Genomic DNA, 14,852 nt, shown 5'->3' with positions numbered 1-14,852 from the left:
CTGATACAAGAATAAAAACCGCTAAACGCCGTAAAAATGAGTGGCGCATACAATATTCCAGCTACAAAAGATCTTATATGAATATTACGTTTTGATGGAAAACAAAATTCTAGTTTTATTTTAAAAGATATTTCCATAATATTTGCTAAATTTCAAGTAAAACGTGCCACAAAAGAGTAACTTTGATACAGTTTGAATTTTGAAACACTTTTGTGGCGCGTTTACTTCAAATTTAGCAAACATTATGGAAAAATCTTTGAAAATAAAACTAGGATTTTGTTTTGCATCAAAATAAAAATACATTTTCGCGCCACCTAATATTCAGAGCAGTTCTTTTTTAGCTGGATTATTGTATGCGCCACTCATTTTTACGGCGTTTAGCGGTTTTTTTCTTGTATAATATACGTCTGAATTGCCAATATAAATGAGTCAGATTAAATAAATTATTAGAAGATTTTTTTTACTTAGCAACAACATTTTTGTTTATTTTATTTGTATTTTGTTTTTTGACAACGACACCCGATTTGGGCGTCGAAACATTAATAAAATCATTTTTTCAATTTAATTGTGGCTTATTTTCCATCTAAATAGTTAATCATAAACCCGTGTTGAGCTGCCCCCCCCCCCACTTGCAAAAATCAAAAAACAAATAGCCCTGATTTATGAGCTATTTATGAGCTCTCATATTCCGCAAACTAAAAATTTTGAGCTCGTTCCACTGAGCAGGAATTTGATACTTTAGTGGGGGGGGCTGACTCAGCCCCCCCCCCCACCACTTAAAAATAGGAATATTGAATCGGTTTTTGCGGCAGAATTACGAGCTATTTATGAGCTCTTGAAATTATATAGTTTCGATTTTTGAGCTCATCCCCTTCACCCCCAAACAACCCTTTAATTGATTTAACTTAAGAGAAAAATGCTGAGAAAACCTAAAATATATAGTATTGCGGATATAATTCCTATAACTTATATACTCTAAGAATAAACTATTAAATTACGTGTATTTCGATTATTGAGTTACAACCCCTTCGCAAGAAAACCACCCTATCTTCCCGGCTTAAGAGAAAGTTGTACTTAAAATGCATTAAACTAATTATTTGGCGACTACATATCATTGAATTATTTATAAGATTCCAAATTACGCGCATTTAGATCAGTAAATTTCAATTTATTTTGTATAGTGCAGTCACTGAAGGTAAAAATCAACGATTACCTTCAATTTCGGTGAACCTTCATCGATTTTCACGAAAATTGGTCAGTGGTTAGAGGATACGTCAAGAAATAAAGGTGACATGGTACCACCTTGCGCCTTTACCCTGAGGGTGGATACCGCCCCCTCTCGGGGGTGAAAATTACTTTATTAAAAATAACCCCACAAATCGAGAGAGGGACAAATTGTAAGCAAAATTTGTTATATAATGTGATTAAAATAAATCAATACTTTTTGAGTTATTAAAGATCAAATATTTTAATTTTTGTGAAAGAAAATGCATGCTTTAATGCGATTTTTCATAAATAACTCAAAAACTGTAAGTTTTTACAAAAAAGTGTTCATTACTAAAATTGAAGCTAATAAAAAATATAATAAATTGATTACTTGAAAAACCCTTCAATGTTAATTTAAAGTAAGTTATTTGTAATTAAATCTGTAATTTTTTCTGCGACTTTTCAAATCTAAGGATTCAAGCTTAAATAACGGGAAAGATATGCATTTTATAACACTTTGGTACTAAATACTTGTCAAAGTACTTAGAAATACCTATCAAAAATGAGCAATTTCATTCAATTTTTTTATTCAAATTTTCGTGAAAATGAATGCAGATTTACCGAAATCGAAGGTCATAGTTGATTTTTACCTTCAGTGACTGCACTATAGAAAAAAAATGGCAATTCAATAATTGAGATGCGTATATTTTGCGAGCAATTATTAAACGATATCTAGTCGACAAATAATTAATTTAAATTATTTTAAGTACAACTCTCTCTTAAGCCGGGAATATGGTATGGTTTTCTTGCGAAGGGGTTGTAGCTCAATAATCGAAAGGCGCGTGATTTAAGAGTTTATTCTTAGAATATAAGCTATACCAATAAAACTACTAATAACTTTTTTGTAAAAACTTACATTTTTTTTTCACGAATAATTAAAATTTTTGGTCTTTAATAACTTAATAAGTATTGACTTATTTTAATAACTTTATATAATAAATTTTGCTTATAATTTTTTCTTTTATAGATTTGTGCAGTTATTTTATTATAAAATAATTTTTCACCCCCAGGGTATCCACCCCCAGTATCCACCCTCAGGGTAAAGGCGCAAGGTGGTACCATGTCACCTTTGTTTCTTGAGGTATCCTCTAACCACTGACCAATTTTCGTAAAAATCGATGAAGGTTCACCGAAATTGAAGATAATCGTTGATTTTTACTTTCAGTGACTGCACTATATAAAATAAATTGCAATTTACTGATTTAAATGCGCGTAATTTGAAAGCTTATAAATTATTAAATGAATGTAGTCGCCAAATAATTAATTTAATGCATTTTAAGTACAACTTTCTCTTAAGCCGGGAAGATAGGGTGGTTTTCTTGCGAAGGGGTTATAGCTCAATAATCGAAATGCACGTGATTTAATAGTTTATTCTTAGAGTATATACGCTATAGGAATTAAATCCGCAATACAATATATTTTAAGTTTTCTCAGCATTTTTCTCTTAAGTTAAATCAATTAAAGGGTTGTTTGGGGGGTGAAGGAGATGAGCTCAAAAATCGAAACTATATAATTTCAAGAGCTCATAAATAGCTCGTAATTCTGTCGCAAAAACCGATTCAATATTCCTATTCACTAAAGTATTAAATTCCTGCTCAGTGGAACGAGCTCAAAATTTTTAGTTTGCGGAATATGAGAGCTCATAAATAGCTCATAAATCAGGACTATTAGTTTTTTAATTTTTGCAAGTGGGGGGGGGGCAGCTCAACACGGGTTAATCATAAAAAAGCCACAAGGAAATAGGTTCAGAACAACGAAGGCGTAACCAGAAACTTGGTATCATTAGAGGTTTTATTTTTCTGGAAATAAAACTTCGAATTGTTTTAGTAAGATGTCGCTATTGTATCCATATCGAGCTATTTTCGTTGTGATTCGGTACTAGGAGGCTTGGTTTATTTTAGTTTGTTCAGAGATAACCATGTAAAAAAAAATCTGATGATTTCTAATGAAAATGAAACTAATAAGGGTGTTTATGGCACTCTCTGAACGAATTGAAATATAATACGTCTCTTAATATCGTTTCACGGCGAATTCTTATGTATTAGTTCTACTCCCGACTGAGTATCGAGACCAAGATTTCCTTGGATTTTTCCACGTTGAATAGACAGGAAGTGAGCTGCAAATTATAGATATTACCGTGTCTTCTTTAATTTAACATTCGATCGTAAAATTATACAAAACTTTGTAAAATTCGAGTTTCTATTTAAATAGGCACTGGATAATTCCAAGGATGGAGTCAAAGTGAATTGCTTAAATATCAACAGCATCAGATACGCCGATGATACGGTGTTGATTGAGGATTCCGACTTGGATCTACAACGACTCATCGCAAGACCAACTCGACCTGTGAGCAATTTAATATGAAACTAAACATTAAAAAAACCAAAGTGGTGTCAATCTGAAAAAGCCAAAACGTACCTAAACCTTGCACAATATGGCATATTTTAGAACAGGCCAATAGATTTAAGTACTTGGGATGTTGGATCGATAGCAGCCTAAATCCTGATCTAGAAATAATATCAAGAATAGAACAGACCAGAAAATCTTTCAAAAAATAAAAAAAACTGCTTTGTGATTCTCGAATAAAACTCGAAGTTCAACTACGTTTATCCAAATGCTACGTCTGGTCGACTCTTCTCTATGCAGTTAAGACATGGACCCTTAAAACATCAACCGTAAATAAATTGGAGACCTTTTAAATGTGGATCTACCGGAGAATCCTCAAAATTTCGTGGACATCGCATACCTCAAACCAAGAAGTACTGCATAGAATAGGCAAGGGAAGAGAACTTTTCAACTCAGTGAAAGTTAGAAAAACATCATGCCTAGGCCACATACTGAGAGATAATAAGTATTGATATGGTCAACTTATAGTGAAAAAAAAAAACATCGAGTGAAAGGAGGACTAGGAAGGAAAATACTATCGTAGCTCAGAAATATCCGACAATGGACAGGACTAAATTTTAAGCCACTAATAAGAACAGCTGAAGTCAGAGAAGAGTAATAAATTGTAGTAGCCAACCTCCATTGAGGAGACGGTACTTTAAGAAGAAAAAGAATGTAAAATTCCTTGTTAGCGAGATAAATTTTTGGTATATTTGTTTTCTTAGGTATTATCGTATTGTATACCGTATTGACGTATAAATGCCTCATGAAAGAGAAATTGTTGAAATACAACATATTATTTTTTTTTTAATTAGATACAGAGCTAAGCCTCTGGATAATATGGAATATATTCTAATACTATGGAATCTCTAACGCGAGAATTTTACGGTCATTGTTGCATTTGGTTGTCTTTTTAAAGACAGATCACATGCTATGATTTTTTTGTGACGGATATTCTTGAGTTGGGGTTAATTTCATGTAATCGAATGAACTATCTTTTAGTAAAGTCGTCCCAGGAACGCAACTCATAAATATTGGCGATATCATTTTTAAGTCTTCTACTTAAAAATGTATAATATACGTCTGAATCGCCAATATAAATGAGTCAGACTAAATAAATTATTAGAAGAATTTTTTTAATTAGCAACAACATTTTTGTTTATATTATTAGTACATATTTTATATTTTGACAACGAAACCCGATTTGGGTTTCGAAAGGTTAATAAAATCAGTTTTTTGGTAAAATTGTGGCTTATTTCCAATTGATAATAGTTGATTATAAAAATGCCATAAGGAAATAGCTTCAGAACAACATTAAGCCTCTGATCTAGGGTGAAAACCCTGTCAAATATTAAAATTCTTCATATCTGATGTACTTAGACTACAATGGGTACCAAATAGTAGTCTAATCACATCCGATGTGAAAAATGTTAATATTTGAAACGGTTTTCACCCTAGATCAGAGGCTTAGCCCTGCATCTATTTTTTTTAATATTTATTATATTGTGTTTTAGCAAAATCGCTTCTATGAGGCATTTATGACTTGTACGACAAAGCTCTGATGAGAACATGTGATATTTCCGTAAGTACTTAGTTGATTTTAATAAAGTATTTTACATACTATCAATTTTTTTAAAATCATAAACCTGTTGCCGGTTTCACCTATTAGGGGAGTGCTTATAGCTTTTCACTTCGGAAAAAATCAAACAAGATAGAACTTTTTGTAATTTCATTAAGAAATGTTTAGTAAACAACATATCAAAAAGTTCTACTCGAGAAGTTGGTGCTTCATTTTTTATTAAACAAATGAACTACGAAGTTTGATGTTTTATTCAATAGCTCCGAAAATATAAACTTTAGAACAAAACTGACTTAACCATTGAAAAATTCAGAAAATTTTACAAAAAAAAACCTTATATAAAGAATTTTCTAAAATTAAATCTGTACCTTCCATATTTTTTTATTTTTAACGCTAAAGTCACCCTTCTCACAAACATGGGCGCAATGTAAACTAGCGTACGGCGAAGTGCACGGTTGAGTCATTTTAATGTAATTCTTTAACTAATGGATCAAATAAAATTTTACAAATTGAACCTAAAAGAAGAATAATTAGGCTATCTTATGGTTATAATCAAAAGAAATAAAATTTATGGGCATAAGTTCGATGGGGGCGGAAATTGAGCCTTACATGAATTTTGTTTCAAAATTATATAAAAATGTGTAACTAATACAATTTTTCTTATAAAACCCTCAATTTTGCACAACTTACCTTTCAAGCATCGTACTAAATGTCGTTTCATTCAAAAAAATCTCAAAAATTTAATTCAAATGACGTTTTAAAAAATGTAGTTTTTGAAATCTTAGTAGTTTTATAGAATTACCACCACTTTAAGACGGTATTACTCAAGTTTGAACAAATCTATTACAGTTTTATAAGTGCTTTTTTAAAGTTTAGGATGAAATCTTTAAAATGCACTAAATTATTTCACTCTAGAAATGAAATAGGCTATTTCTTTTTGAAAAAATTAAGAAAGATAACAAAAATGTAATACAAAAACCGAAAATTACCAGCTAAAAAAATGTTGATATAAAGTGATTAAAACTTTTTTCTGTAAAACTTACCTAAAATACATTTAATAATTAACTTCAACAATAATAAATGTTCAGCAAAAAAATTTTTTTAGCTCTTATACAATATGTCTGCGTAAATTAACTCTGCGATAACTTTTTTATTATCAGTTTTACGAAAAAAAGTTATTTTTTATAAAATACTCTGCATCATATATAATCTAAGATGTAATCATCAAATATCAAATTTAATGAATTTTATACGAGGTATGTCAAAAAATATGAATTTCACTAAAGAGTAAAGTATCGTTAAATTTTACAATATCGAAAATTGGTTTTAAGAAAAATTGTTTGGAATTAAAAAATTTGTTTTAGTGTTTAATTATATCCTCCTTATTAAAATAGTGTGAATAATAAAGGCACTTAACTCTTAAGAAAAATTCATACTTCCTACATACCTCGTATAAAATTAAAAAAGATTAATATCTGATGGATGCATCTTTCATTTTAGACCAGGGAGAGCATTTTATGAAGGATATTTTTTTTGTAAAAGTGATAACAAAATAGTTATCATAATTAAAATAAAATGATCATGAGTATCCGTAATTTTAGAAAAAATTGAAAAAAAATTTTCGATTAGAATAATGTAATTGTATATTTAAACATAGTTTTTAATTTCAAACAACTTTTCATAATAACATTTTTTGATATTCTGAAATATAAAGGTAGGTGCTTTACTCTTTAACAAAATTCATATTTTTGACATAACTCGTATAAAATTGATAAAATTTGATATATGATTGTTGAGTTTTTACATTTTTGACTATCCAGAGCATTTTATGAAGAATAACTTTTTTTCATAAAATTGATAATAAAAAAGTTTTCCATGTGGTTCCTAGATACGCAGACATTACTGTATAAGAGCTTCTGTATAAGAATTTTCAAAGTGCAATGACATGTTTGGATTCAGTATAATCAAAAACAAAATAGAAACATTTGATCAAAGTTAAATGATGAATTTAACGTTATTTTTAAAATTATTAATAAAAAACAATTGTTATTGTTTAAACAATTAATAAACAATTAGCGGCCACATCCGCGAGTAGAAGTTTTTACTTTAACATGTATATAAACTAACAAAAAAGTTTTAGAAAAATATAAGCTTGTTTGAATTTTTTCGAAACAATGCATGTTTTAGTTCTAATTGCACTCCGCTATATATGTATTTAGAAGTGCTTTCGAGTCATAGAGTCTTATTCAATTACTTTTCAATAATAAAAGTACTTACAATTGTCCAACTTGAGCTTGAGCTTGACGCGTTACACAATGTGCAGCAGTTAAAACGTATCTATTACTGATTAATGATCCTCCACAATTCCACTCTATTTTTCCGACTGTATTTCTGTATCCAAGAAGCGCCATCCAGGGAAATTCTTTTAAACCTGCTTCTGTGCCTCCAACAATAAATGCCTCTATATTGTTATTGTTGTCAGATGCCTGAAAGAGAAATTTCAAAGACAAAAATAACACAGTGTTCCTACGATTATCTATTAAAAAATAAACTAAATTATCTTATAAATTATAAAAAGTTATAAGTTATAAATATTGAAAAAAGTTGAGTTCGAAACAATTAAAAACTACAAGCTTAGACACAAACACGTAGCTCAAAAATATTAGAGACACACTTAAAATGAGAGGTGCAACGTGGATATCACATACCTAAGAAAATTGATATTATGTTATATGCTTTCCACATTGCATCTCTCATTTTAAAAATTAATCGCTGTCATTTGACAACCGATTTAAAAAAAAATTATATCGCTCGATAGGTAAATGACCACTTATTAAATTTACAAAAAAATATACTGGGTGTTTCAATAAAAAAAGTCAACAACGTTTTTTTTGCAAAAATCCGCCATTTTTTATTTAAAAGCGATATAAAAAATTTAATCCATTCAAACAAAACTTTTACTAAAATAAAACATATAAGCGAAAACTGCATATTTCTATCTTGAGCTGTTTAGAAGTTATAGGCAGTTAAAATAAGGGAAAATATAAGTGGACACCGGTATTTAATTATAGAGTAATTTCCACATTCTGTGATATTTCTCAAATTGGGCTCTGTACCGCCATTCTTTACTATATTACGAATACGTGTGACAAATATCTCGACAAAATATTCAAAATTAAAGCCGCAATCTTGGATCGCGTTTTCCGTTTTTGATGACGCGCTACTGTAGCCTCTTAAGGAAAAAACTTACAAAATCCACAAGGAAAAATTTTCCTGTGAAGTTCCTATTTTGGTTTATTTTTATAAATATTTATTTTTTACTTTTACCGTGCAATAATATTTTGTGTTTAGAAATTAAGTCTACCATGTAATTTAAATGCTCAGCAGATGTTTTCTTTCTTTGGTATTTCACTTGCAATTTTTTATTCTTGTGTTTAGTTTGTCAAAATTAACCAAAACAAACCAAAATTTCTTTTTTTTTTGACGAAAAAGGATACAGAAAATGAAACAGAACAGTTATTTCACTTTTCAATGCGGTGTTACCACCACCTCCTGAGCGCGTTTTATAGTAGTTGGCATTTTCGATTTACACTGATTATGATGTGAGTTACAGAATGCCAATCCAAACACGAAAACGACGCGATAGATATCGAACATTCCGATTTCGGGTAATTACGATTCGACTGGGTTATTTCTATTTGATTTGTTAAAAGTTACAGAATAGGGGCGAAAATATAATATTACATATTTTCCTGAAAAGCTTATAATACATTTTTCTTACCTGCTGTTACTACAACTCGGTATATTAAATGAAATTTTAACTGTAGTAGTTATCTATATCAACCTTTTCTATTTTATTAGAGGAATGCATTTGAATAGTAGATGTAAGTAAATGCCGCGCTACAAAATAAGGTCAATTTAACCGTCCTTAAAAGAAGTCGCTTATTATATCAAAATGTCTGCGGAAATGTAGGACCGACATAATGAACAATAGAAATGGCCTGATACATTTTAATGAGGTTTTTATTGTATCAGTTATCCGCAGTTATATTCATAGTAACAAAAGGAAAACACGTTTACCAAAAAGATGGATACTCAAACAGCTTATCATGTTGCACCCTATTAAACGCCTATTCAAAATCTAGGAATCAGAAGAAACTTAGTTTCTGTACTTCCCATGATCTTTGAAGTAAAGTTAGAATTGATAATAAAGCTTCTCTTGTTACCAATCCTTCTCTAAACCCACATTGTTTTTCTCCCATTGATTCTTCACATTTCTGCTTAATTCTATTAGGAATAATCTTGAGAAGGAGCTTGAGAGAGTGACTCATGAGACTTAATAGTCAAAAAACTTTACATGATGGTGTATTAGGTTTTTTTTTGGTAGTGGGATAAATGTAGACTCCAACCATGTTTGTGGCATTTACACGAACAGCAGCATACCTGTTCGTATATTATTTACAATTTATTTTATACTTTGTTTAAAGTCGAAGGTTGGAAATTATTACCACATGACAGGTATTTTTGTGTACTTTGTAAAAAATATCAGGCTTAATCTTGTGCCCTTTGAAGAAAAGGGGCAGAGAAAATCTCATGCTAGCTGGTATATTTGCTTCGACATAATTCAGCTTTTTAGTAGTTTGCCTACTAGTATAATGTGCAATTCATTACAGTTTTAATCCATTTTTTCATCAATATTTTCTTGTATTTTCTTCTTCTTTACGTGCCATCTCCGCGACGAAGGTTGGCAAACTTTATAGCTAGTCTAACCTTTGACACTACAACCCGAAAGTGTTCAGATGGGCCGCATCCAAATCATTATTAATTTTAGGAGTTGATATCTGTCACCACGTGTTATATGACCCAAATATTGTAGTTTTCTTATTTTGATGGAATCTACTATCAACCTGCTGTTCTCTATTCTTCTTAGTACTTATTTCTTCATTGATTATTCGGTCTGCCCAGGAGATTCTTAGCATTCTTCGATATTTCAAATGCTTTCAATATATTGATTCATTGTTTATTAAGAGTCCACGTCTCCACACCATACAAAAGAACAGAATATACAAAACACTTTACTAATCGTTTTCTAAGATTTAGACTGAGGTCTCTAATACATATATTTGTTTAATATTATTGAGTGCAGTTCTAGCCTTTTCTATTCTAACTCTTATTTCTTCGCTATAATGGTTTGTTTCATTAATGTTTGTCTTTACATAATTATAATTCTGAACTCATTCTATCGTCCTATAATTTACGTTTAGATTGATGTTTATAACATTTTTTTATGTAATCATGAATTTTGATTTGTGTATGTTTAGTGACAGATCAAATTCTTCAGTCGTTACAACAACCTTTTTTAAAATTCTGTATAGATCTGTAACTATTTTCTGCTATTAGTATTGTATCATCAGATCTAATTTCACATATGGATAGGCCATTTACTTTTATGCATGCTACTTTATCTTCTAACGCTTTTATAAATATTTCGTCTGAGTATGCATTAAACAGTGATGGCAACTAGACACAGCCCTGTCTAACACTTTTTTTTTGATTTTTATTTGATTACTTTTTAAATTATTTATTCTTATTCTTCTGTATTCTCTCAACGCTTTTAATCCGATATCGCTCATTTACTCTCACTAGTCTTGCCACATACTGCACTTTCAGTTTTTCTTAAGTAGATATTTAATAGTTTAGTATTGCATAGTCACTGCTGACAGATATTATAATCAAATGATCTTAACCTCTTACTTATGAAATGGGTAATTATTATCTTGAACGGGTAATTACTTACAATCAGAGTAATAATTAGTAGAACCAAAAAATATATTATTACCTGAAAACCACAAGTTCTTCTATTTGGAATGGCTCTACTCCTATTAAAGTTCAAACCAACATTACTACCGACAGGTATCAGTTCATCTGGATTCCTAGATCTGGGGAAGTCCACTACAGAGCCACAACAGACCAAAGGGCGTGTATCAAAGCCACATTGCGACCGTGTTATGAACATTAATTGTAATGGATTTTGACGATTAATAGCTTTTATAAAAAGTTTGCAGTCATATACTGATACACAGGTAGCAGTTTCTCCAATTGGGGTCTTGCATGATTGGCCACGTTCTGTAAAAAGTAATTATTGTTAATAATGAAGTTTATAAACAAAACAAAATTTATATTCAACAGAGATACTGTAGTAACATCAGGAAAACTTCCAAAAGTCGCTGATAAAATCAATATCGATATTATTAACTTCTTTTACTTGTACATTGTTTTATATTGAGGAGTAGGGCTTGTGTTATATGGGTAGTAACTTATACTGGAACCAACAGAAAGCATTATAGAAGGTATCATCATGATCCATCCAATCGCACCCACTGCCGGGCGTATGCCTCCCTCAGTTTCTTCCAATGTCCTTCACTCTGGCCGTTTTATAGACAGACTTTCGTTATTATTTTCACGTCATTGAAATATCTGGACGGTAGTCGTTCTTGGCTTCTTTTGTAGTTTCTTGACCTCTATTCTATGATTCGCCTGGTCGATGACGTCTTGAACGCCTGATCTTTGTCGGATTTGTTGGTTTGTTATATGGTCTCAAAGATTCACGCCAAGCATAGCCCCTTTCGTGGCCCGTTCTGTAACTCTGAGTTTATTTGCGGATTTTTGCGTCAGTATTAAAGTCTCTGCTAAGTTTGTACGCTGTACGGGTATATTATATTAGTTATACTTTTTGCTTGAGCCACATGAGAATTGAGCTTCTTATAATATGGCTCAGTTTGCCAAATGTAAGGCGAATTGGACTTTGTATTTCTCATGTGTTTGATTTTCCCTGCTTGATGAAGTTTTAGTTGGCATTATTGTATGGCTAAGTTCAGTTTGGGATAAATTATCACTATTGGTCTCCATAGAACTTCCTTCAAAATGTAGTAGTGTGTTTGCATTACAGCAATTGGCAGTATGTCCAGCCTTATTGCAGTTAATATCATACCATACCAAACGAACAATGATCAACTCTACAAATGATTACTTCCAGAAGATTAAAATTAGAATAGAAAAGGCTAGAGTGAATTTTAACAAAATGAAAAAAGTGCTCTGCACAAGAGATCTAAGGTTAGAGCTAAGAGTAGGGTTGGCTAGGTGCTACGTTTTCTCGACTCTATTTCACGGAATGGAAGCTTGGACTTTGAATGCGGCATCAATGAAAAAACTTGAATCATTCGAGATGTGGGTATATAGAAGAATTCTAAAAATATCATGGACAGAATACGTCACAAACAAAGAGGTTCTGAGAAAGATGAGTAAAGAAATGGAAGTCTTAGATACAATCAAAATTAGAAAATTGGAATATCTCGGACATATTACACGTGGAGAGAGGTACAACTTGCTCCAGCTCATTATGCAGGGAAAGATTCAAGGAAAAAGAAGCATAGGGAGACGCAGAATATCGTGGGTGCGCAACCTGAGAGAATGGTACGGATGTACATTAAACGAACTTTTCAGAGCAGCCGTCTCCAAAGTCCGAATAGCTATGATGATTGCCGACCTTCGTCGTGGATATGGCACTTGAAGAAGAAGAAGATCATTCCAAACTATATTATGACAAAAATATTCGGTAGGTTTTATGATCATGATTTATTTTAAACGAATCGGGTAGTTTTATACTATCAGGACTTACATAGGCCTGCCTTCTGAGGCTAAGAATATGTCTATGCTCAGGTGATCAAGCGCTGATTTTTAGAATTGTATTTGGGGATATTAAGTTGAGTCCGATATTTTGTAATTACTTTACTAAGAAATTATGCGGTATAGTGAGGCACACATTTGAAATAACAATGCGTTTTAACCTTCTAGTCTGTACCGTTACAATTTTAATTTCTATATGACAGTAGTTTGTCATGAACGCATCAACAACTTTTTTCGCGGGGTATATAAAATTACGGTCGCTGCATAATCTGGATGAGCATAGTATTTTCTTAGGTTGAATTATCTCGAAAAACGGAATTAATCAATCTTTCAATTTAGTATTTTACGAGGTATTGAAGATGATCGCTTATTGTTTAGATGGGAATTGCATATGTGCTGCTTCTGATAAGTACGTTAAGCTATGGTTACAGTTTATTTTCGATATGTATAGTGAGGTGGCTGATATAATGCTATTGGGATTCATATTTAATTTTACTCTAACGCATTAAAATAAACAAAATATCTAATACGGCCCTGGCCAGCTTAACAGCTGGCCAATAAAACTAGATTCAAAACCATACACTGATAAATTACTTAAGTTGTCAAAACTCATTGACATTTTATGTAAACAACCAAAAATTAATAATTAATTATTTTTATCCAGATGTGAAACTTATTGGTTGTTAAAAAACTTCTGACACAATCTTCACATAATTACAGTAAAATATAATTAATTTTATTCAGACAACCGATCTAAACGTGGTATTTATGTAGTCAGTCAGGGCCGAACTGCTGTCTACAATTTTGTTTTATCTAAACAATTTTGTTTTATCTAACAGTACTTAGACTAATTCGATCATTCTTTTGGATATTCCTGGTCCTTCAATCGAATTGTCTGGAAGATATGATTTTTTTAATGTCCACAGGCTTATTTCTGGACCTCGCAGGTAAACTACAGTATGTCGACATAGTGTTATTTTGAACAAGTTCCTTTAATCCACTTTTTTTTAGTTGGATTATACAAATTGGTTATACAGTATGTCCCTGTAAGTTGTATCCATATGGAAAACTTTTTTATTATTAATTTTACGAAAAAAAGTTATTCTTTATAAAAAGTTCTGCATGGTCAATAACCCAAGATTCAACCATCAGATATCAAATTTTATGAATGTTATACGAGGTATGTCAAAGTTTGAATTTCACTCAAGAGTAAAGGAGATTTATTTTTCACAATATTGAAAATTACTATTATGAAAAGTTGTTTGGAATTAAAAACGATATTCTAATATGCAATTACATCCTTCTAATTGAAAAAAAAAATTTGAAAAATTATGAATAACTAACAATATTTTCAGTTATTTCAATTCTGATAACTCTTTATTATTAATTTTACGAAAAAAAGTGATTCTTAGTAAAACGTTCTGGATGGTCTAAAACCTAAAATACAACCATCTTATATCAAATTTTATCAATTTTATACGAATTATGCCAAAAAAGATAAATTTAGATCAAAAGTCAAGTACCTTTATAGTTCTGAATATTTCAATTAGAAGGATATAATTACATACTGAAACATAGTTTTTAATTCTAAATAACTTTCCATAATAACAATTTTCGATATTGTGAAAAATAAACGTATTTTACTCTTGAGCGGAATTCATATTTTTTGACATACCTCGTATAAAATTGATAAAATTTTACATAAGATGGTTGTATTTTAGGTTTTAGACCATGCAAAACATTTTATTAAGAATCACTTTTTTTCGTAAATTTGATAATAAAAGGGTTATCTGAATTGAAATAACTGACAATAATGTTAGTTATCCATAATTTTTCAAAAAAAAAAATTTCAATTAGAAGGATGTAATTGCATACTAGAATATAGTTTTTAATTCCAAACACCTTTTCATAATAGCAAGATTCAGTATTGTGAAAA

General features: G+C 30.8%; 1 protein-coding gene across 1 annotated transcript in view; it reads right to left on the bottom strand.

Moving 5' to 3' along the window:
• LOC114330413 (phenoloxidase-activating factor 1-like) overlaps nucleotides 1-14,852 on the bottom strand; it is a 54,763-nt gene that overhangs the window by 29,670 nt on the left and 10,241 nt on the right. The window contains exons 2-3 of the mRNA XM_028279754.2: nucleotides 11,070-11,356; nucleotides 7,508-7,716 (exon numbers count right to left, since the gene is read on the bottom strand). Coding sequence (XP_028135555.2) covers nucleotides 7,508-7,716; nucleotides 11,070-11,356 — 496 coding nt within the window. The remainder of the gene's footprint in view (nucleotides 1-7,507; nucleotides 7,717-11,069; nucleotides 11,357-14,852) is intronic.

Source organism: Diabrotica virgifera, chromosome 7 (assembly GCF_917563875.1).
Source record: "Diabrotica virgifera virgifera chromosome 7, PGI_DIABVI_V3a".
NCBI classification, from domain to species: Eukaryota; Metazoa; Arthropoda; class Insecta; order Coleoptera; family Chrysomelidae; genus Diabrotica; species Diabrotica virgifera.
This window is presented reverse-complemented; position numbering and strand designations above follow the sequence as displayed.